The sequence below is a fragment of the Cebus imitator genome, unplaced genomic scaffold (assembly GCF_001604975.1).
Source record: "Cebus imitator isolate Cc_AM_T3 unplaced genomic scaffold, Cebus_imitator-1.0 Scaffold158, whole genome shotgun sequence".
Taxonomy (NCBI): Eukaryota; Metazoa; Chordata; class Mammalia; order Primates; family Cebidae; genus Cebus; species Cebus imitator.
In genome coordinates this window covers 3,987,187-4,011,615 of record NW_016107473.1, presented here as the reverse complement: position 1 = coordinate 4,011,615, position 24,429 = coordinate 3,987,187, and the positions used below count along the sequence as shown (strand labels likewise).

The 24,429-nt window shown below is 44.0% G+C and overlaps 1 protein-coding gene across 5 annotated transcripts in view; it reads left to right on the top strand.

The window, feature by feature from the left end:
• Positions 1-24,429, top strand: part of ABCC4 (ATP binding cassette subfamily C member 4) — a 276,355-nt gene that overhangs the window by 116,943 nt on the left and 134,983 nt on the right. For all 5 annotated transcript variants that reach the window (XR_005202632.1, XM_017543557.2, XM_017543561.2 and 2 more), the window contains 8 exons: positions 5,316-5,410; positions 5,614-5,700; positions 14,090-14,186; positions 18,586-18,795; positions 20,786-20,926; positions 21,640-21,677; positions 22,091-22,185; positions 23,975-24,121. Coding sequence is in view for 4 of the 5 variants with exons in the window: in XM_017543557.2 (XP_017399046.1) it covers positions 5,316-5,410; positions 5,614-5,700; positions 14,090-14,186; positions 18,586-18,795; positions 20,786-20,926; positions 21,640-21,677; positions 22,091-22,185; positions 23,975-24,121 (910 nt within the window). In the remaining variant the exon portion in view is untranslated. The remainder of the gene's footprint in view (positions 1-5,315; positions 5,411-5,613; positions 5,701-14,089; positions 14,187-18,585; positions 18,796-20,785; positions 20,927-21,639; positions 21,678-22,090; positions 22,186-23,974; positions 24,122-24,429) is intronic.

Sequence of the window (24,429 nt, the reverse complement as noted above, 5' to 3'; positions counted from 1 at the left end):
AAAAAAAAAAAAAAATCCTAGAGGAAAAAATAGGAACTAACAACATTCAGATATATTGATAGCAACTAAGATGTATTGTACTAGATACAGCTGAAATAAATTTGTAAGGTCATTGAGCTAAAAACATCTTTGAGATAAAATAATATGAAGTAATAATTCACATTTAGCAGTGTTGCTTTAGGCTAATTACTTATTCAAAGTGATATCATAGCAAGTTACAGGCCATACCTCAGGAAACAACATAATAATGTTAGATACTTCAGTGGGTAGTGGTTAAAATCTGAGGCCCTGGGGTCAGATGGCTCTGGGATTCAGACTCAGTTCCTCTTTAGTAGGTGTGCAATTTTAGCTAATTGTCTGAACCTTAGAAAGCCTCAATTTCTTCATCTGTAAAATAGAGATAATAATACTATTCACCTCATAAGGCTATTGTGAGGATAAAATTTGATCATGAACTTAAAGCCTCTGATTACTAGGAACATAACAGGCCTTGTTCTTAATTATAAGAACCACCAATTTTGGGTAAAATCACATGAAATGTGACATAGTTTGAAAGAATGTGTCTGTGTATACAGCTTCCATTGTTTGAAGTGATATTTATGTAGGGGTTCTATACATAGTACAGTAAATAGGTCAACAATAAAAATGTTGTTACCCTAACAGATGCAATGTATTAATATTATGTCACCTTTTGCATACTTTCTTTTAATCCTTCGGCACTTTTAAGCAATGCGTATCCAAAGGCATGGAATTGATAAATTTGAGTTTAATGTTTTTCTGTATAGCTCGCTTGAATATACAAACCCCTTTGGGGCACCCACTATCTTGGTCTTAGAGTTTCTTCTCATATTTACCACATTCCTGCCAACTTGGATATTTTCTTTTCACATTGCCTTGACAATCATAGAATAACTGTTGTCATACTTTTTTTTTTTTTAATCTCTCAGTTGGGAGAGTCATTTCACTCCTTTGTGACATAATAGGAAATAAATGCTGAGGGCCAGGTGTGGTGGCTCAGCCTGTAATCTGAGTACTTTGGGTGGCTGAGGTGGGAGGATTTCTTGAGGCCAGGAGTTTGAGACCAGCCTAGGCAACATAGCCAGACCCTGTCTCCATTTTTTTTTTTTTTTTTTTTTTTTTTTTTTTTTTTTTTTGAGATATTGTCTCACTCTGTCTCCCAGGCTGGAGTGCAGTGGCATGATCTCAGCTCACTGCAACCTCGCCTCTCAAGTTCAAGTGATTTTTCTGCCACAGCCTCCAGAGTAGTTGGGACTACAGGCGCATGCCACCATGCCTGGCTAATTTTTGTATTTTTAGTAGACATGGGCTTTCGCCATGTTGGCCAAGCTGGTCTCAAATTCAAAACTCCTGGCCTTGGGTGATCTGCCCGCCTTGGCCTCCCAAAGTGCTGGGATTACAGGTGTGAGGCACCATGCCTGGCTTTTTTTTTTTTAAGCTGAGTACAAAAGGTACAATAAGATGAATCTAGCTAGGGTGACTAAATGTACTGATAGTGCTGTGTATGGATAGAGAGGCTTTCAGTATTGCCTTTAAGTTGTTTCAGTATTGTCTTTAAGTACCTTTTCGCAAGTGCTCGGGGAAGCCTGATATGAAAGGGCACCAGGCTGTGAACTGAGATGAGCTTGGTTCAGACTCTAACCTTCCCTTGTTAGCTGAGAGTCCTCAGACCAGTCAGGTGCTCTCCCTTCATCTCAGTCCCCTCATCTGTGAAGTGTGGTCAGTACTTATTGGCAGTTGTCATGAAGATTGGAGATAGCATGAGGCATCAGGAACAGTGGCTGGTGCCTAGCTCTTATGTCTAGGAGCCGACTCATGGAGCAGGAAGGTGAGTACACACATACACATTATGAAGGGGAATACGACAGGTCCTCCCTAAGAAATATAAACAAAGCTTTAGGAACCTAGTAGAGAGAGCGATGTTTTCTGACTGGGGGAATGCAGGTTGGTTTCATAGAAGAGTTTGAGCTGGGCCTGGAAAGAATAGGATATGAATAAGCTGGGAAAGGAAGGACCATTCCAAATGGAAGCAAAAATGTGGCCCGAAGCTGGAGAGCTCTTCTATCTGACTTTGGAACCTGCTTCTTGTGCTGTAGCCTCAGGCCTGGCCCCTGTGACCATCCCCACAGTGTCCTCAGTGGTCCTTCTGCCTTCAGTGTCACCATGGTTGATGTGCACATACTAGGATTTTGATTAGATCGTGTCAAACCCACATAGCGATGTCATGGTTTTTCTGTAGTTTCTGTGTCTGCGTTTCAGTACAGGTGGTGGTAGATTAAATAATGGGTTAATTTTACTGAGAGGTACCTAAGGTTCATAAGATACCTTCCTCCCACTGGGAGCCCTTCTGCTTTCCGCTCAACCCCTTCCCTTTAACCAAACCAGAAAATCATGGTTAGGAAATCAGCCTGACTCAGTTTGCACTTCAGATCCTTTGAAATATTTTCCCTACCTAAGGCTCGTCCATAAATAGTTTGGTCATTCAAAAACACTCAAGGTCATTGTAGTACTCAAAGTGCTGCTACAGACAGAGAGAGCTCATTTCCTCTTCCCTGTCTGTACTTAATGAGACAGGTATTTTAAGTGCCTTTTCTAGAAAATGGCTAAGATTGTGGTGCTACAACTTGATGCTGTTTTGAGAACAAAAACAAAACAGTGTAAAATCAAGGCACAGAAACTTAACACATTCTCTAAGGACCATCAGCAATGAAATGGGGCCAAGTAAACAGTGTGTGTTTGTGTTTGTATGGAAGGCTGGGACCCAGTCTTAAAATGGTGCATTATCTTTTTATGAAAATCGAAAGGAAGAGATAGTGTTAACTGGTGCATTGTCTTTTTTTTTTTTTTTTTTTTTTTTTTTTTTTTTTTTTTTTTTTTTTTTTTTTTTTTGAGTTGGAGTTTTGCTCTTGTTGCTCAGGCTGGAGTGCAATGGCACCATCTTGGCTCACTGCAACCTTCGTCTCCTGGGTTCAAGTGATTCTTCTGCCTCAGCCTCTCAGGTAGCTGGGATTACAGGCATGCGCCACCACATCTGGTGAATTTTGTGTTTTTAGTAGAGATGGGAGATGGGGTTTTACCGTGTTGGCCAGGCTGGTCTCGTACTCCTGACCTTAGGTGATCCACCCGCTTCAGCCTCCCAAAGTGCTGGGATTACAGGCGTGAGCCACTGCACCTGCTGCACTGTCTTTTTCTGAAAACTGAAAGGAAGAGATAGTATTAACTTCTGAGCTCAACGAAGAGACAATATGAAATAATGAATTTTCATAACGGGGCACTTACCACCTGTCATTTGATGTAATCTGGTTCAGATTGGAGTACTAGGGGACTCCTGTGTGTCTTTGTGGGCTGCCAGGGAGTGAGTTCCAATGGCGATACTATCTTTTTTCCATTTTGAGTTGTACTTTATTTAGTGGGATTCATATTATGAATGGGGTTGGTTTGATCAGAAAATATGTCACGGTCATCAATAGCAAATGAGAATGAACTCAGATCCTTTTTCACTTACAGAGTTTATACACTTACTTTAGATTCTTCTGGCATTCTATGAGTTTATTAATTCTTGTTTCTCCAGGACATATATAAAGAAAGAAAATGATAAGTTAGGGAGGTCAATGGACTTGCTTGTCATGGAGATTGCAATGTGCCATTTGCTTTGTCTCCCTGGCTTTGTCAGAGTAGAGACAAAGAAAGGACACCTTGATCTGTAAGAAGGCCATCTCTGTACCATCCTGGGTTGATGCTTATTGAGTTCAATCAACATCCAGCAGTCTTCTCCACACTTTGTTTGTCTATGCCAGGATCTGTCTAGTGATAATTATAGGCCATCCAAGTGAAGATTTCTAATATAATGTCATGTCACTTAAACCTGATCATTACCCTGTTATTTTCAGGGATGTTCTTGTCATTTTTTAAAAAAAATACTATGCTTTGGCAACTTCTTAAATAATTTTTATATATAACTTTGGCTAGATTCTCAAGTAAAACTTGTTATCCTTACTAGCTTTATTTTTTTGGGGGTGGGGGGGTTCTTGCATAGAACTAGAATACTCATTGCAGCCAATCTGTGCTGTGTTTCATGGGCACCCTGCTCCTCTCCCTTTGGCTTTTCCTGGCCAGGTTGCTCTTTCTGCTCTTATTTTATACATGGTTTTGTCTGTCAGCCTGTTGTGGTGCCTTAAGCATCACCGTGAAGACATTCTTCTCTGAGAATGGAAAGCGGAGGCAAAAGTCAGCAAAATGGCTCATGAAGACACAGCTGTGGCTTTATGCTGCCAGCCCTCACAGTTGGGTCTCTAGCACAGACCTCTAGACTGGCTTATCCAGCAGCAAGTCACGATTGCCGGTCAGCATTTCAGTTTGGCCATAATCAAGCTCTTGATTTTACCTCTTAAATCTGCACCCCTCATTTCCCCCAGCGCAGTAAATGCTAACCCTGTTCTTCCCTTGTCTTATAACAAAAGCATTGCAGCCCGCCTCTTTTTCTATCACAACCCACACCCATGTCATCAGCAGGTCCTATGGGTGCTACCTTCAAAATGTGTTCAGCACGTGACCACTTACATTCACTTCTCCGCTCCCCACTCTGGTCCAAGCTACTGTTGTTTCTTGTCTTGATTATTGCCTTGATCTTGTCCTTCCTCCTGTTTCCCTGGGTGTGAGCCCTTGGCCCCTGTTGCCTCTGTCTCTGCCCTCCCCTGCCACCGTCTTGCGCTCACAGTTCTGCTGGCCTCTGTGCTGCTCTTCTGTGAAGACCTCAGGCATGCATTGCCCCGTGGCTTTTGCACTTGCTCATTCCTCTATGTGGAGCACTCTCCTTGTAGTCTGTGCCAGCCACTCCATCCGCTGACTCGTCTCTGCTCAGACCCCCTCGGTCAGAGCCCTTGCCAACCTCCCTGTGTAAATGAACTTTCCCTCTGTCACTTTCTGTCTCCCTAAGCCAGCTTCCTTTTCCTTCTTAGCACTTGTCACCTCTTGCATTTGTGTCAATCTTTTAGTGTCAGGTCACTCACTGTGGAAACTCTTTCACTGCCGAATTCACATGGAGTTGGTACTCAAAAAATTTCTGTTAAAATGGCTCAGTGCCTAAATGCTATGAAAAACTACAGCATTATAATAGATAACTTGCCCGGACAGTGTATTGCATAGGTTCAAAGTTACAATTTAGTTACTGTGAAATATATCCATTGCTGTTGATCAAATACATGTATATTTCTGAAGTACTCATGTGCAAAGTTTAGGATAACAGAGGGAGATCGTGTTTAAGTCTTTTTCCCTCCTTCTTTCCTTTGTCCATATAGGATTTACAGCTGTTGGAGGATGGCGATCTGACCGTGATAGGAGACCGGGGAACCACACTGAGTGGAGGGCAGAAAGCGCGGGTCAACCTTGCAAGGTAAGTTGCGTTCCAGCAGCCGCCATGCAGGTGTCTTTTGTGCTGCTTCTGGTGGTGGTGAACACGTAGGGCCCGCTTATTGTGTATTGGGTCCTGTGTGAAGCACCTTCTTGGATTATTCCATTAGCACTTGAATTAATATCCAGTTGTTAAAAGTTTTCATGATCTTAGGTGACAGTCTGACATCTCTTTATATTTTCTAGAGCAGTGTATCAAGACGCTGACATCTATCTCCTGGACGATCCTCTCAGCGCAGTAGATGCGGAAGTTAGCAGGCACTTGTTCGAGTTGTGAGTTTGTGTCTTAAGTCATTTCTGCTTTCCCAGAGCCATTTCGAGTTGGCTCAGAAAAGCCTTTGTGGCTTTCAGCGTGTCCTGCTCTGTTGTCCCTCTACTGTCCCCTGCTTCCCTGAAGATCCATTTTAGAGAAATTTTGCATAAATACAAGATCGAGGTAGGAAAAGGTGATTTCAGTGTGTTGCAGTGAGTGGACTGTATATATATATATAAATATAAAACGTTTTAGGGAGTTGAGAAACAGAAATTTTGCAAGTTTTCCCCGACTAGTAGTTACAGCTGATAACCAAGAAACTGCTGCTGGACCAGGCCCTGGAGAAAGGAAAGACGGTGTGCCATTTGTCAGTGGAAGGGTGGCACTTGGCAACCTGGGCCTTGTCTTTCAGCTCTTGCCCTCCATCACTGATCTATGACAAGTTGGAAGTGAGGCCCTTGGGGCTGGGCGTGGTGGCTCACGCCTGTAACCCCAGCACTTTGGGAGGCCGAGTCGGGTGAATTACGAGGTCGGTAGATCGAGACCATTCTGGCCAACATGGTGAAACCCTGTCTCTACTAAAATACAAAAAAACTAGCCGGACGTGATGGCATGCACCTGTTGTCCCAGCTATTCGGGAGGCTGAAGCAGGGGGATTGCTTGAACCCAGGAGGCGGAGGTTGCAGTGAGCCAAGATTGTGTCACTGCACCCCAGCCTGGTGACAGAGCGAGACTCCATCTCAAACAAACAAACAAAAACAGAAGTGAGGTCCTTGGGACCAACATAAGGCTTTATTGGGAAGGCTTTGTTGCTCTTTGAATATTAATCTATCAGTTTAAAGATAACCTACTGTAAAATCTAGAATTTAAGAAATATTTGTTACATCGTATACTGTGGTTTCAAGAGTCTAATTGCTTCATGGATTCTTACCAGACTGAACACTTAAGACCTGCAGACATGTAGGCCTGGCCTGCCTTTGAATCTGGCTTCCCTCCCAACTCTTATGTGGTGTTTCTAGGATTTGCTTTCTTTGGCTTTTGTGTAGACACCGAGCCATGGAGGTAGGAATCTTTTCTGTGCATTCTGTAACCTCATGTGTGCCGACAGACACTTCCTATGTAGTCTAGACTGGCCTTTTCTAAAGCATTGTGAACCGGTTTTGTTAAAGCAGCACCCACATCTGCCCCATAGCCAGCTTCCTGTTGTGTGCCTTGTTAAGGCCAATGAGCCTTTCCCACTCATTATAGCCCTTCTGGGCACACTGAGGTAGCTGCTGCTGCAGGTGTTACTGCATAGAACGTCTTTGCTTGCAAAAGAGAGCAGTCAGCCATGGAGAAGATAAGCATCCATGCTGGGCTGAGTGAGAGAGAGAGACAAGTTCAGATCTCATTCTTGCCCATAAAGAATTGTCTCTGCACGGATTCAAGACTAAATGCATGGGAAAAGTTCAGCAGACCCCAAGGCTTCGGGGATTTCAATATAGGACAACCTATTGTATTTTTTTTTTTTTTTTTTTGAAATAGGGTCTCGCTGTATTACCCAGCTCACTGCAGCCTTGACCTCCTGGGCTCAAGGGATTCTCCTGCCTCCACCTGCCGGGTAGCTGTGACTATAGCCTCACATCACCATGCCCAGCTCATTTTGCGTTTTTTGAAGGGAGGGGGCTTCGCCATGTTGTCCAGGCTGGTCTCGAACTCCTGGGCTCAAGGGATCCATCCCCCTTGGCTTCCTGGAGTGCTGGGGTTACTGGTGTGAGTGCGCCTGGCTTAGGACAATCAATTATTTTAAATGGAAGCAGTGGGCAGCTGAGGTTGGAAAGGTCATGGAGGGCCGGGCTTGGCTGGAATAGCCTGTGTCCTGCAGGCAGGTAAGGGTTTGTAGGGACTGAGAGTAGGATAAAGAAATAGTAGACACAGAGGTGTGGAGATGGGGAGGAGTGAGCCTGTGGGAAGGACAGCAGCCAGGCCCCTGTTCCTCAGTCGGGGGATAGAGAAGGGACCGTGAGAGAAAGCTGTTTGGACCTGCTCTCTGGGAGTCCTGTGTTGGCCAGCCAGGGCTGCTCTCACAAAACGCCACAGGCTGGGAGAGCTTACACAGTGGCAGGTTGTGTCACACAGTTCTGGAAGCTGCACGTGCGAGATCAAGGCGTCTGCAGGTGCGGCTTCTGCCGAGGGCTTTGCTGGCATGCTGATGGCCGCCCTCTTGCCCTTTCCTCCTTATGTATCTGCATCCAAACCTCCTCTTCCTGAAAAGACACCAGTCAGAGTGGAGCAGGGCCCACCCTCATGGCCTCATTTTAGCGTCATTGCCTCTCTAAAGGTCCTGTGTCGGCCTGGCACTGGGGTTCATGTCTGTAATGCTAGCACTTTGGGAGGCCGAGGCAGGCAGATCACCTGAGGTTAGGAGTTCGAGACCAGCCTGGCCAATGTGGTGAAACCCCATCTCTACTAAAAATACAAACATCAGCCGGGCGTGGAGCGGGGCACCTGTAATCCCCCCTACTCAGGAGGCTGAGGCAGGAGAATCAGTTGAACCCAGGAGAGGGAGAATTGCAGTGAGACAAGATCGCGCCATTGCACTCCAGCCTGGGTGACAAGAGCGAGATTCTATCTCAAAAGTAAAAAAAAAATAAAGGTCCTGTGTCTAAATTCTAAGGTGCTGTGGTGATGGCTGGAACATATGAACTTTGAGGGGAAACATGGTTCAGGCCGTAACAGTTCTTGGATAGCAAAGTAGAGAGAGATTCAGGCGGAGCTGGCTGTGTGAGAATAACTCATCTCTGGGCTCTGCATTCCAGGGATTTGGACATGAAGTCATCCACCGAGCATTGTGCTCTGCGTGGGTTCCTGCATATTCCCCCACCAGAGTGCTTATGCAAAATGTACCTGGTGTGTGATGATGAAGAAGTAGATGTGGATGGTGGTGATGTTTGCACAACAGTGTGAATGTACTTAGTACAACCAAGCTGTCCATTTAAAAATGGTATAAATGGGCTGGGCATGGTGGCTCACATCTGTAATCCCAGCACTTTGGGAGGCTGAGGCAGGCGGATCACCTCAGGTCGGGGGTTCAAGACCAGCCTGACCAACATGGAGAAAACCTGTCTCTACTAAAATACAAAATCAGCCAGGCCCGATGGCTCATGCCTGTAATCCCAGCTACTCGGGAGGCTGAGGCAGGAGAATCACTTGAACCCAGGAGGTAGAGGTTGCAGTGAGCCGAGATCGCATCATTGCACTCCAACCTGGGTAACAAGAGTGAAACTTTATCTTACCAAAAAAAAAAAAGGTATAAACAGTAAATGTTACATCATGTCTGTTTTTCCACAACCAAAAACATGTGGATGGAAGCATTGAATCTTTCTGAATGCAGAGCACGGGATCAGCTGGCGCTTGGTGCTGCCCCCACACTCTGATCGGAGCCTCGTGTCCTGCTCCCTCCTCATTTTGCCTTGATGAATTTTCTATTTGGTCGAGAAGGGCCTCTGTGACTTGCTTGAGTCCTGCGTGAGTCCCCACCAGTTCTCTATCACTCAAACAACAATTCCTGGTGGGACACTGTTTTAGAGTCACCGGCGGGGAAGGAGGAAGATATTTTCATTGCTGAGTATCAGTGTGCATATCGCACAAGCTCTCCCAGATTTTCCTTTGAACACGGGAGGTATTTATAAAGTCCTCTTGCACCTTTAAGGTTTAATGACTTTGGATATACACTTGTTAGAAGCAAGCTTGTTAAAATTGTTGTTTGCTAATCAGAATCACATTCTTTGGGGAAACTTAGGGCAGGGAGCACGAATGCAATTTAGGAAATCATTCAGCAGCAACTGGAGAATGTTCTCAACGATTTAGAAAATTGGATCGAACAATATGCTATGAAAGATGGCGGTTGTGTTGAAGCTTAGAAATGTGAAGCATTTTGTATTAAAAGTGAATGAATTACACTTCCATTTGCCATTAACAGTTTTCCTTTAATCATGAATATCTATCGAGAGTTGTGAAGAGTTGTGTTTTACATGATATGCTGCAAACATGAGGTGGATTTTATCGCATACAAAAGTGAGGGGCACTTAGATGAAGGGATGCTAATCTGATTTGCTGCCTGCCATAGATGTGCTTGTATTCTAGAAAGCCTCAGATTCAGACCCCTGCCTCTTTGAGTCTCCTAGTCAGTTCCCAAACTGTGGCCTACCTATTTGTCTCAGTCCATTCAGGCCGCTCATTCAAAATAGCATAAACTAGATACTCCATATAAACAACAGAAAATGGTTTCTACACTTCTAGAGGCCAAGATCCCAGATCAAGGCGCCAGCAGTTTTGGTGTCTGGAGAGGGTTCATGCTCTGGTTCATAGATGGCTATCTTCTCACTGTGTCCTCAGGTGGTGGAAGGGGTCTGGCAGCTTCCCTGGGCTGGCCCCTTTTACTAATACCATTCGTGTTGGCAGACTCTCATGAAATGGGCCTCACCTCCTAATACATTCGTGCTGAGGGTTCGGTAGGAGTTCGGCGAGGGCCAGTAACATGCAGGCACAGCCCTAGTTCACCCTCCCTGTTTCAGCTCCTCCTGGGACTCCCGTACTTTTAAGCTACATTCTAAGTCCTCGAATGGCAAATGGCCCTTTGCTGTCCACCCCATTCACCTTTCCAGCCCTTGCCCAGGCAAGCCCGGTCCTCCAGCCATGCAGACTTCTATGGGGTGCCTGGAAGGAGACGTGACTTTCTCAGGTCTGCCTGTCTGTAAGGGCATTGTTCCTGCTGGGATGGTATACCTGGGCAAAAGAGAAAAATGAAAGACAGAGACCTTACCTCCTGCCTTTCTCTTCTGCTCCACATTGGCCATGGCGCAGTCTGCCCACAACCCTCAGTGCTGCTCTTGATCCACCTATGTGTCCTTCCCCAGCCCCCACACTAGACTGTGAATGCACAAAGGCACCTTTGCACAGTGCACTGGTGCCCCAGGACCATTGCATCTGCTGTGTCTGCCAGGAGTGCCTCCCCCAGCTATTCTCGTGACTCATACATCACCTCCTTGCAGAGAGGCCTTTCCTGGCCACTCCCTCTAAAGTACAACTTTCTCCTGGCTGTTTCTTCATGGTTTACATTACTACACGATAGTTTATTTTCTGTGTTTGTGTAGTGAGTGTCCCCTACATGATGCAGGGTGTTGTCCGTTTGCTGGACCAGTAGATGTATTCTTTGCACTTAGAGTAGTCCTTGGTACATCATAAGTGCTCAGCAAATGTGTCTTGACCAAATAAATGAAGGTAGTGACTGTATCTGTGCCTTCCTCCTTCCCTTTCTTTCTCCCTCCCACCCTCCTTCCCTCTCTTCCTTTCTTTCTTTCTTTCTTCCTCCCTCCCTTCCTTTCTTAACAGAGTTTTGCTCTGTTACCCACGCTGGAATGCAATGGCACAATCACGGCCCACTGCAACTTCTACCTCCTGGGCTCAAGTGATCCTTCTGAGTAGCAGGGACGACAATTGCACACCACCACACCCAGCTAAGTTTCTGTTTTTTGTAGACATGGGGTCTCTCTGTGCTGCTCAGACTGGCCTTGGACTCCTGGGCCCAAAAGGTCCTCCTGCCTTGGCCTGCCAAAGTACTGGGATTAGAGGTGTGAGCCACTGCACCCAGCCGACTGTATTTTTCTCATCTGTGTCACCTCTGACATTGTATATGTCAGCCCTTTTTTTTTTTGAGACAGAGTCTCACTCTGTCACCCAGGCTGGAGTGCAGTGGCATGATCTCAGATCACTGCAGGCCTCCTGGGTTCAAGCGATTCTTGTGCCTTAGCCACTTGAGTAGCTGGGATTACAGGCATGCGCTACCACATCCAGCTAATTTTTGTATTTTTAGTAGAGACAGTATTTCACCATGTTGACCAGGCTGGTCTTGAACTCCTGGCCCCAAGTGATCCATCTGCCTCAGCCTCCCAAAGTGCTGGAATTATAGGCGTCAGCCCCTGTGCCTGGCCTCTTAATGTAGTCTTTATATAGGATAAGAGTTAAATAGCTTGTTGCTAAATCAATCGCTTATTATTTGTTTGTTTTATGGCATGACTGGAAGATTTTTACTCTTAAAAATTTGGAAAGTATTTTTTGAGATTTGCATAAGAATAATTTAGAAAAAATTTCAAGCCATCAATTACAATATTAGTGTAATCATTTATATTATCTTATCTACAATGGAAGATGTTAGGACAAAAACATTTTGAAACCTTTGAGGTGGCTGTAACTGGATGGATATAGCACCCCATCAGATTTGATTGTTAACATCTCCGTTTACATATGTATATAAAGGGATTAATGGCAGGCAATTTCGAAATAAAGGGAAACAGTTTCATTAAAAACTTTAGGTACTAAACCTGAAGAGGGGTATACCAGGTTGAGAAACATAGGTTTAAAATAAGCCAAACCTAAGACATGTGAAAGGGGAAAAATTAGCCAAACTAAGATACGTGAAAGGGGAAAAATTAATCCCTTTGGATGTCAAGGATGAAGTGTTAGTTTCCATATCTGCAGTCTGGAGCTGTGGTTCTGATCACAGGCTCTGTCTCTAAAATACCCGCTTCTGACTTCTCAATCCTGAATTTCTAGAAGTAAATGGCTGCATGTGGGTTAAAGGGAAGATTGGAGAACCGGGCTAATACTTACTAAGCATGAGTTATGTTCTGGGCCATTGTTACAGTTTAATGCTTTTATTTATTTATTTATTCATTTTTTTTCTTTTTGAGACAGGGTGTCACTCTGTCAACCAGGCTAGAGTACAGTGGCCTGATCACAGCTCACTGCAGCGTCAACCTCCTGGGCTCAAGTGATCCTCCCACCTTAGCCTCCCTTGTAGCTGGGACTACAGGTGTGCACCACCACACCCGGCTAATTTTTTTGTTGTTTTGTACTTTTTTTATAGCAATGGGGTTTCACCATATTGCTCAGGCTGGTCTTGATCTCCTAAACTAAAGCTATCCACCTTCCTTGGCCTCCTAAAGTTCAGGGTTTGCAGGCATAAGCCACTGTGCCTAGCCCATGCTTTTATTTCTTAGAATGTGTTTATGAGTTCAACGAGGTTAAGTAACTCACCAACATTGTCAGGCCAGTAAGAGGTAGAGCAGGGATTTGAACTCCAGACTGTTTCTCCAGAACTCTGGCTCTGACCCACCTTAGCAGGTTGTGCCATTGCCGTGTTGCAGATGATTGCTCTATGCAAGGACTTGGGAACAAAGCAGGGATGGTAGGAGCCCTGCCTGTGGTCCTCAGGCTCCATACAGGGCGCCTCGGTTACTTGGAGACACTGCCAGACCCTTGTGGGTTGGAGGCTGGACTGAGCTCCGAGGGGGCTACGTTTACAATGTGGGAGAACTTGGAGGGGGTACTGTAGAAAACAACCCCAGAAAACGACGGTTGAAGATGAGGTGGGTCTTATCTTTTGAGCCACACGGTTTGGACTGTTTGGATTCTGTTCTTTCACTTTCTTATTCAGACTGTTTAGGACTAATGAGAGAAGTTGTGCGTCCTGGATGAGGCCAGGAATACTGAGGAGGGTCATGCGTCACTAGCATTCGTTTTCCTGTCTAGTATTATTTGGGAAGAAGAGTCTGGAAAATGCACCCTGGCAAAGGTTACCAAGAACCTAAGCCTTTCGGTGGGGGGTGTTAATATGTATCTTATAAATTATTACCTAAGAAACTATCTAAGAAAAATGCCACATCATTGGCTGGGCGCGGTGGCTCACACCTGTAATCCTAGCACCTTGGAGGCCGAGGTGTGCAGATTGCCTGAGCTCAGGAGTTCACAACCAGCCTGGGCAACACGGTGAAACCCCGTCTCTACTAAAATACAGAAAATTAGCCAGGCATGGTGGTATGCGCCTGTAGTCCCAGCTACTTGGGAGGCTGAGGCAGGAGAATTGCTTGAACCTGGGAGGCGGAGGTTGCAATGAGCCGAGATCGTGCCACTGCACTCCAGCCTGGGTGACAGAGCCAGACTCCATCCCCCAAACCCCCAAAAAAGGAAAGAAAAATGCCACATTGTTACATGACCTCGATCTTTCTTTCTCCCCTGCAATTCTACACAGCAGTAAAATAATTAGTGTTTTTGTTGTCATGTTTTTGAATCTCCCTGTTGTTCAGTCGTTTTTCATCATGGAGTATGTAACTATTAAACTAAGTTTTAGAAAAAAAAAATTACACTCATTGCCTCTTTCCCAGACTACTTTTCAGGATTTCTTCACAGCAAGGCTCTGAGGACCTAGCAGGTTGTATTGGTTTATATTTGTGTTTAGTTTGTATTTAACCTCCAGATCTTTGACTATTGTGCTGTCTTTGTCTGACTATGGTTTCTAAATGAATGTTTTTCAATGTGGAGCACCCCTATTCATGTGTTTTTTTCACCCTGTGCCTTTTACATTTATAGGTGTATTTGTCAAACTTTGCATGAGAAGATCACAATTTTAGTGACGCATCAGTTGCAGTACCTCAAAGCTGCAAGTCAGATTCTGATATTGAAAGATGTAAGTAGTTTCTAAAGGTCTCCCGAAATTGCAAGTACTCAGGTGTGTTGAATCCCATTCTTCTTCCTACATTTCATGTACCTTTCTTCTCAGAGTGGGATTCATATTTTTGAGTATTAACTCAAAAGACTTGTAGAAATGTCACTATGACATGCCAAACCTTATTACCATAAAGTATATAAAATTGCTACCTCACGGTTACTATATTGTTAAAGATAGTGATGTTATTTTAACTTAGAACTTTTTGTTTACTTCTTCCATGACTTCATTCAAATTATATTATTTGGAAATTACAGATACTAAGACCGGTTTGCCTGATTTTCATGCATAGTTTGCCTAAAGATCCTCTTCTATGAATAGCAGAAACGGCTGAGCGCGGTGGCTCACGCCTGTAATTCCAGCACTTTGGGAGGCTGAGGCAGGCAGATCACCTGAGGTCAGGAGTTCGAGACCAGCCTGTCCAACATGGTGAAACCCCATCTCTAGTAAAAATATAAAAAATTAGCTGGGCATGGTGGCTCATGCCTGTAGTCCCAGCTGCTGGGAAGGCTGAGGAAGAGAATCACTTGAACCTGGGAGGTAGAGGTTGTAGTGAGCCAAGATCACGCCATTGCACTCCAGCCTGGGTGACAGAGCGAGACTCTGTCTCAAAATAAATAAATAAAATAAAATAATAATAGCAGAAACACAGTTGGATAACAGAGCAGCCCCTAATTACAGCACCCACATTCCTGGAATAGCCAGTGGCTAGTGTCACTGCACAGGAATTTTTGAGTGCCTGATATGTACGGGAGCCGGTATAGATGTAAGTAAGACAATGTGCTTGCCATTGTCAGGCTGCCATTCTTCCTGGAGATGGATGCAAGGAAGGAGATGGAGGGGTGAGGTTGCCTTGCTGGGACTTGAGTGATGTGAAGGCGCTGACCATGCAGTCACTTGGGGGTGGGGCATCTGAGGCCGGGGACTGGCAGTGGGATCCTAAAGCTGGAAGTTACCTGGTGTGCTTATAGGGACATCAAGGGGGCAGTGTGGCTGGAGCGGAGCAAGCCAGGGAGAGCCTGGAGGAAGGCAGGCTCAGAGCAGTGGTCATCAGCCCTAGAATTAGGACAGAGGCTACTAGACATGGTTTGGTCTGTGATTTTAAGACATCCTAACTGGGCACAGTGGCTCATGCCTGTAATCCTAGCACTTTGGAAGGCTGAGGTGGGTGGATGATCTGAGGTTAGGAGTTCCAGACCAGCCTGGCCAACATGGAGAAACCCCATCTCTACTAAAAATACAAAATTAGCTGGGCATGGTGGTGCATGCCTGTAATCCCAGCTACTTGGGAGGCTGAAGCAGGAGAATCGCTTGAACCTGGGAAGCGGAGGTTGTAGTGAACCGAGATCACGCTATTGAACTCCATTTTGGGCAACAAGAGTGAAACTCCGTCTCAGAAAAAAAAAAAAAAAAAAAAAAAAAAAAAAAACCCCCAAAAAAAAAAAAAAAAAAAAAAAAAAAAAAAGATCCCCTTTGTTGTTTGCCGGAGGAGCTACAGCAGAAGTAATTTGAAGTCTTAGTAGTTCACAAGGCAGACATAAGGGCATAGTCTCGTGTATCAGTTTCCTAGGACTGTCAGACCAAAGTACCACACATTTGGTGGCTTAAGACAACAGAAATTTGTTGTCTCACTGTTCTGAGGTTGCAAGGCCAAAATCAAGGTGTCCGCAGGTCCGTGCTCGCTCTGAAGGCTACAGGGGAGAATCCTTCCTCACCTCTTCCACCTTCTGGGGTTTTGCTGGCACTCACTGTTGATCCTTGGCTGGCAGGGCAGCCCTTCAGTCTCTGCCTGTGTTGTCACATGGCGTTGTGGCTTTGTCTGTCTGGCTTCCTGTAAGGACATCATTCATTGGACCTGGGGCCCACCGTACCCCAGCTTGTCTTGATTGCATCTGCAAAGATTCTGTTTCAAAAAAGGCCACATTCACAGGTAACAAGATTTAGGACTTGAACATGTCTTTTTAGGGGGTCACCATTCAACCCACAAGAGCTAGCATGGCCGGCCTCAGCACCCCGGTCCTTAACCCTTGTCTGTTCCAGGCTCTGGTCAAATCCCTCATTGTAGGCCTGAAATCCCCTTAGTGTCTTCCAATGTTTTAATGTTTCTCTTCCCACAATTTCTTCAGTAAATGATGGAAATAATAAAAATGAGTGTTAATTATATTTCATAAGATCTGTGTGCACCGTTCTTCGAGGGAGATAAATTTCACATTATTGCAACAAATGGGGCATATGATGATAGCAAAGCTCTTGCAAGTCTTCCTGTGTGTGTAAGCCCCTCCTTGCTGCTTCAAGAACAGTGAGGAATCTGTCCGCTGAAGTCCTAGCAAGTGAATTCTCACCCTTAAGAGGATTATCGAAGGCAGAACTGCTGTCTTTTCAGAAGCAGTTCCGTGTGCCGGCTCTTTCCCACTCTCCCAGGGATAGGGAGCCCAGGTTCCTCAAACTTAAAAACAATTCATTTCTTATGTAGAGGGCTGAGACTAGTGTGGCAAAACCTGAATGCTGGTACATTAGAATAAAATCTGTGGGTGGTAGAATAACCTTTCTCCAAACAACCATTGGCCAGGTGCGGTGACTGATGCCTGTAATCCCAGCAATTTTGGAGGTGGAGGTGACCGGGGGTGGGGAATCATGTGAGGTCAGGGGTTCGAGACCAGCCTGGCCAAGATCGTAAAAACCTGTCTGTACCAAAAATACAAAAAAATTAGCTGGGCATGGTGGCACGTGCCTGTGATCCCAGCTACTCAGGAGCCTGAGGCAGAAGAATCATTTGAACCCGGGAGGTGAAGGTTGCAGTGAGCCAAGATCATGTCATTGCACTCCAGCCTGAGCAACAGAGTGAGACCCTGCCCCCTACACACACACATACACACACAGTTTTTCCACCGGTAGGCACTCAGGATAAATGTGCATCCATTCTTGCTGTCCACCCAGCCCCTGCCCTAATAGCAGACAGAGCATGGTTGCCCCTCAGAACCCACTCTGCATTGCTCGTCAGTACTTGGCTTCTGAGGCAAATTGCTATCTCGGCACCAGTGGGAGTTTCCTTGTGTGTCTTACAGATGCTATGTGAAAAGTGGCCATTTCATCAAGCTAGTTATGTCATTTTCACCTCCTATGCAGAAGACACAGTGTATCATGAAGCATTTTCGAATTCTCCAGTTAATCAAACTGATCCACAGGGTCCAAGGTGTCATTGGATTTTCCTCAGTGGACCCACCTGTTGGGGGTGGGAGGATTGGGGTAGCAGGGAGGGTCATGGCCACCTTCCCCACCTGACCTGCCTTAGCCAGGAGCTGCTCTCCTTTAATTTTGTATGCTGGGAGTTTGCCTAACATTTTGTTTGCTGCTGTCTGAGGAAATCAGTTGGGTCTCATTTCCTGGGGTACACAAATAGTGAAGATATTTGTAGATGATTTCCTATGGCTTTGTAAGGAGAGAAAACTGTACAGGGAGGTGTCCCATGGAATGTCGAATTTTCAGTTAGGAACTCCCCGAATCTGTGGGGCAGTTTTATTTATTTATTTATTTTTATTTTTAAATTTATTTTTGAGATGGAGTTTTGCTCTTGTCGCCCAGGCTGCTCGCTTTGTGCTCACTGCAACCTCTGCCTGCTGGGTTCAAGCGATTCTCCTGCCTCAGTCTCCTGAGTAGCTGGGATTACAGGTGCCCAGCTAACTTTTTTGTATTTTTAGTAGAGGTGGGGTTTCATCATGTTGACCGGACTGGTCTTGAACTCCTGACCTCAGGTGATCCACCCACCTTGGCCTTCCAAACTGCTGGTGTTATAGGTGTGAGCTACCATACCTGGCCTGTGGGGCAAGTTTAGAGTAAAGACCATGCGGGTGCAGCTTATGGGGTCTGTGTCCAAGGCTGGTTCCCACACACCTTGTTCCAGCAGGGCACATGGCCCATGGCCAGTGGAGGCTTGTGGGGTGCTTCCTACTTATGCAGATATGCCTGTTCCTACCTCCCTGTCAGTGTTCGGTTTCTTTCCTGGAATATCCTTCTAAATTTACTCATTCCTTCAATTCTTATTGCATAAGGCTTATATCAGTTTTCATGTTCTGTAACAAGACTCCCAATACGGTCACCAACATCTATGTGACAATGATCACCATTTGCAACACACTATTACCCATTGAAAAAATATTCCCCAGCACCTAACACGGGGTTTGGCTGAGCACAGAGCACTCAGTTGTGTATCAAGTTGAATTGTATTAGATTGTCAACTAGGATTCCGGACCCAAGTATAATCATAACTTAAGGTCAGTTACCTTTTCTGGATTAGAATTAGATTATGTTAACATTATCACCTGCAAATGTATCTCTCTGAAATTCTTTATTTTTATTTTAGGGTAAAATGGTACAGAAGGGTACTTACACTGAGTTTCTGAAATCTGGGCTAGATTTTGGCTCCCTTTTAAAGAAGGACAATGAGGAAGGTGAACAGCTTCCAGTTCCAGAAACTCCCACACTGAGGAATCGTACCTTCTCAGAGTCTTCCGTTTGGTCTCAGCAGTCTTCTAGACCCTCCTTGAAAGATGGTGCTCTGGAGAGCCAAGATGTGAGTTCACCTCCTGTTAGGATATGGCCTGGTTTTGTTGACTCTTAATGGCCTCATGGATCTTTGGTCTACTCTGTTGGGACAAAGCATCATCCTTTGTCCCAAAGTAGATTCTGTGGTTCCAAGGCCTTGTTCATGATATTGGCAGATTAAAACAGAACCAAGGCAAACAACCCTGGTTGGAGTTATGCTTTGCATGTAGGCTGGGGAATGTCATGGAGATGAGTACTGGGTGTGTATGCTGGTGCAAGTCCCAAGCTGTATGTGACTCACACTGATACTGCAAGTCTTTAATTTACTCTAGCGAAATCCTGCTTTGTCTGGTGGCCCCTACTTCTCTTTGCATCCAGAGGCATAATTTGAAGACCCCCTTAGACAAAGTCATGCTGTGGGCCACATGAGATTAGCCACTTTTCCTATATGTTGGAATGTTTTGATGTTGCAGGTGGATGATGGAGGTATTTTGCCCTGTTGTCAGATGGTTTATGTTAATGCAGAAGTAGCACATGCAGTGACCCAACAGCTCCTGACACACAGCAGCCCATCTTCCTTCTTTTTTAAAACAATTTTTTTTTAATTATTATACTTTTAAGTTCTGGGGTACACGTGCAGAACGTGCAGGTTTGTTACGTAGGTATACATGTGACATGGTGGTTTGTTGCAGCCATCCCTCCATCATCTACATTAGGCATTTCTCCTAATGCTGTCCCTCCCCAATCCCCAGACCCCATGCTATCCCTCCCCTGTACCTCCCACCTTCCGACAGGCCCCAGTGTGTGTTGTTCCCGTCCCTATTTCCCTGTGTTCTCATTGTTCAAAACCCATTTATGAGTGAGAACATGCGGTGTTTTGTTTTCTGTTCTTGTGTCAGTTTGCTGAGAGTGATGGTTTCCAGCTTTATCCATGTCCCTGCACCTTCCTTCTTTACCTTTCAGGAGTAGGAGCTGTATCTTATTCGACTTGGCGTTCCCAGTGGTCAGCATAGAACTGCTCAGTACATCCTCAGAATATGTGAATCTCATGCATTCTAAGTCCTCCAGGCAGAAATGTACCAGAGCTCACTTAAAAACATATTCCTTGCCATACAGTCCCTCACTATCCAAATCCAGGAGCCTGAAGGATCCTTGCAGATATTCAGATTAGGCCCTCATATGCCAAATTCTCAGGAGTTAATTTCCATAACTCAGGAACCAAATAGATTAGGATCATATACTATCCCTTACTTTCCAAATATGGTTACTCAGACTCACTGCTTGACCCCAGTTACTGTATTGAGCTTGAGTTTTGACCCTTTGCTGTTTTATGTTTCCATCTTGAGTGATGCAGTTGAGAGTTCCATGTCTTTTTGTATATGATTTTGGAACAAGTTTCTCCATTTACCCTTGAATTTGGCTGTGCTAGGTAAGTGCTGGACATCCTAATGTCATCCTTCCAGGTAGCCACGCCACAATGTACAAATGATATTTCCTTATCTCTAGTAGAACCCTGAAAATGAGATGGCTGGGTCCAAGGATAAGTTCATGTAGCTAGGCGTGGTGGCTCACGCCTGTAATCCCAGCACTTTGGGAAGCTGAGGTGGGCAAATCACCTGAGGTCAGGAGCTCCAGACCAGCCTGGCCAACATGGTGAAACCCCATCTCTACTAGAAAAATACAAAAATTAGCCAGGGTGGTGACAGGCACCTGTAATACCAGCTACTCAGGAGGCTAAGGCAGGAGAATCACTTGAACTCAGGAGGCGGAGGTTGCAGTGAGCCAAGATTACACCGCTACACTCCAGCCTGGGCGACACGCACAAAACTTCATCTCAGTCAATCAATCAATAAATACATGTACAGTTTGGCTAGATATTTCCACACTCTTCTCCACAGGAGATGGATCATTTTCGACTTCCACCTGCTTCCCCACAGCTTTGTCAACAGAGGGCATTGTCATCTTTGGATACAGTTTTGTATACTGTTTTGTCTCTTACCACCTTTTCTCCTTTGCAGACAGAGAATGTCCCAGCTGCACTCTCAGAGGAGAGCCGTTCTGAAGGAAAAGTTGGTTTTAAGGCCTATAAGAATTACTTCAGAGCTGGTGCTCACTGGATGGTCATCATTTTCCTCTTTCTCTTAAATGCTGCAGCTCAGGTAAATAATGACATTTGTTTTGTGCCCTCAAAATGATATTTACAGTACCTATATTTATGCTATTATGACTGCATCTTGCAGTTCCCTTGGGGTCTGCATTGAAATGTGCTGTCTTTGGGGAACAAAGTGAGGGCTGCCTATTGGTGTTGGATGTCTGCTACAAAGACCTTCTGGGGAAAACAGGGTATCTTTCAATGATTTTAAAATGGAATATGCATTTTTTTGAGCTCTTGATATCTGGGAGTTTGGGCTTGGCACAGGCCTGGTCTGGAAGAACTATGCAAGTTCTCCTCAGGCCTTTGTTTCTTACCTTCTTTTTTTTTTGAAATAGAGTTTTGCTCTGTTGCCCAGGCTGGAGTGCAGTGGTGCGATCTTGGCTCACTGCAGCCTCCATCTCCCAGGTTCAAGCAATTCTCCTGCCTTAGCCTTTTGAGTAGCTAGGATTACAGGCATGTGCCACCATGCCAGGTTAGGCTAATTTTTGTATTTTTAGTAGAGATGGGGTTTCGCTATGTTGGCCAGGCTGGCCTCGAACTCCTGGCCTTAAGTTGATCTGTCCACCTCAGCCTCCCTAAGTGCTGGGATTACAGACCTGAGCCACTGCACCCGGCTTTGAGCCTTTCTTTCTATTGTCCATGTTAGCAATGAAGAGTTTTAAGCTGGTAAGTCATGCCAAAGTTTGACTTTTGTCATCATTGCTTCTCTCCTCCTAGGTTGCCTATGTTCTTCAAGATTGGTGGCTTTCATACTGGTAAGTTATTTCTGGTCTGAATTGTGAAATACTCGAAAATCACTAAGAAAACTCAGTTTTCCATAGAGTAGGGGGAGAGGGTGGCGTTCGTTGATCCTTCTCTTCTAATCCCCACTTAGTTTACCCAAAGAAAAATTAGAGTGCTTGCTGGTGGAGTGTAACCTGCAGACATGGGTGCAGACATGTCTCCACCCATGTCTGATCCTCAGCATCATGTTCACAGGCAGTTTCGGGAGCTGAAAGTCGTCAATTTAAATTGAATTTTTATAAGGTAGATACACACAGGACTATGTGAGCTGAGAATCATTTTCCAGCGTGAAGCATTTCTCCCAAATTGAGGTTCATTTTTTAAAAAATGTGTTTATCTAGATTCCATCGATACCTTAATTTTTTTTTCTCCCCGTGTTCCATAGGGCAAACAAACAAAGTATGCTAAATGACACTATAAATGGAGGAGGAAATGTAACCGAGAAGCTAGATCTTAACTGGTACTTAGGAATTTATTCAGGTAAAGTTTAATCATTTGGTCTATTATATGAGAGGCTGAGGTGCTTACAATGAGCCTGTGTGAGTAACTAGGGCTTCCAGGAGTAATTCAGTAATGTCTTAACAGATTAGGAGTCTCAGTCGCATTTACTCTGTGAATTAATTAGAATAATTATTTTAAAAATCAACTAGAAGAAAGAGGTTGAATGAAGACTCTTAATTTGCTCTGTACTGGATTTTGAAAGTTAAACCAGGATTGAGCATTCAGAAAATCAGCCACTGGAAATATGTGGCTATTGTCTATTCTAATAGGTTGCTTTAGCTAAATCTTATATCATTATACGGGTGGGCAGGGGGATTAGAAACGGATCCCCACCCTGTGGTTCGGATTGTTCCAATTCTGTCTAAATAAACCCTGGCTTTTATTGAACTTGGATGAAATCCTCTGGCAGCAAGACCCCCAAAATAAAAGCATTATTCCCTCCCAGGTATGCAAAGCTCCCTTCAGCACTGCTCATCTCTTGGGCTTCACTAATTACTTAAGAGGGAAGCTGAGCAGGGAAAAATCCAGTGTCTGGGAATTAGGACGCCTTCTATTTCTTACCTTGAGATCACAATGTTATCACGTCCCCAACTGTGTGATTAATTTAACATTTGGCTTGCCAGACTAATATTAACGCCATACTCTGTTTTCACAAGAGTGCTTAGAATGTATGTGGCATTACATAGTGTTTCAAGGAAATCCTCATTTAAAATTTTAAATATTTCCACGGGAAATGCTCATATAAGCTTTCCTCAGAGATAGAATGAGTTGTCTTTGTAAGAACCTACCCAGTGAAATTTGGTATTGATTTCATCAATTGCTTGCTAATAAATCTAAATCCATTAGATGTTTACCTTCCAAATTGGCAGACTCTGTGAAAACTAAAGGAAGAAGGAAATTGGTTCTATTACATGTTCGTGTAGGACGGGAGGCTACAGATAATGCCTGCTGATGGAGTTAGGAATTTGAGCTGCTTTCAGAGGTTAAATAAAAGTGACATGTCAACTGAAAGGGAGATATTTGTTATAGAAGTAACCCCCCACTGTACTGAGCATTGCGAGTTAAGAGATGCTAGGAAAGCTCTTTTAATTTCTGTGTGAATAATGGATACTCACTCATGTCTCAATAAAAATGTATAATTTATTTTATTCATTTAAAAATGTCTTGTGTCTATGTAAAACATGTAGTAGGGGATTAGTTACTTATTTAGATTAATTATCTTATGTTAAAATATGATTTGTGTTTTCTTGCAATTCAATTATTCAAGAGGTTTTCCACATGCAACTTAATATGGTATTTTTAAATTCTTTAAAGCTACTTGGGCATTTTCTACAAGGAAAAGGTAAATCATTTCTCCTATTCCTTGTTAATATCACCTGTTGGTATCAAAGCATACCACCTTTTTTAGATTACGGGACATAATGTAAATAATAAGATTTGGAATATGGAGAAGATCAGCTACATTTCATGATTATCTGTCTTCTGAGTTGTTAAAAGAACTTGCAATTGAATTGGGAAAGCCTAGAATGAAATTGTATTATACACCTGATTTTTCTTTTCTGGGCAGTTTCTATTCAGTGAAAGAAAAATAAACTATTTTAATTCTTCTTTGTCAATGCATTTTGTAAATATGTTATACTTTTATGGAATCCAGATGTTTTACGAATAAAATAAGTAATATTTTTATACACTACCTGACTTGCTTTAGCACTGTTGAAGAAAATGCAGAGATGTGCTGTGTTCTCTAAGTGATATTTCTTTATTTCAGGTTTAACCGTAGCTACCGTTCTTTTTGGCATAGCAAGATCTCTATTGGTATTCTACGTCCTTGTTAATTCTTCACAAACTTTGCACAACAAAATGTTTGAGTCAATTCTGAAAGCTCCGGTATTATTCTTTGATAGAAATCCAATAGGTAAGTCTGACACCAAGTTTCTCAGTAAATATGTCTTGTTAACAACACATTTAGGATCTGATTACATTTCCGCCTTTGAAAATGGAAGGCATGCTTGGAAGAAAATCACTATGCATGTTGATTAATTTTCTACAAGAAGCTTCACTGATATTATTCTACTACCAGAGAAAATCTGAATATGGAGGGGGCATACAATCTTTTATTCCAATTTATATGTGTGTGGAAAAATTAATGTTCACTTTGCAGAATGCTTTAGGAATCCATTTGCTGTGAGGCAAGCAAAGCATCCTGCGTTCCCTGTAAATATG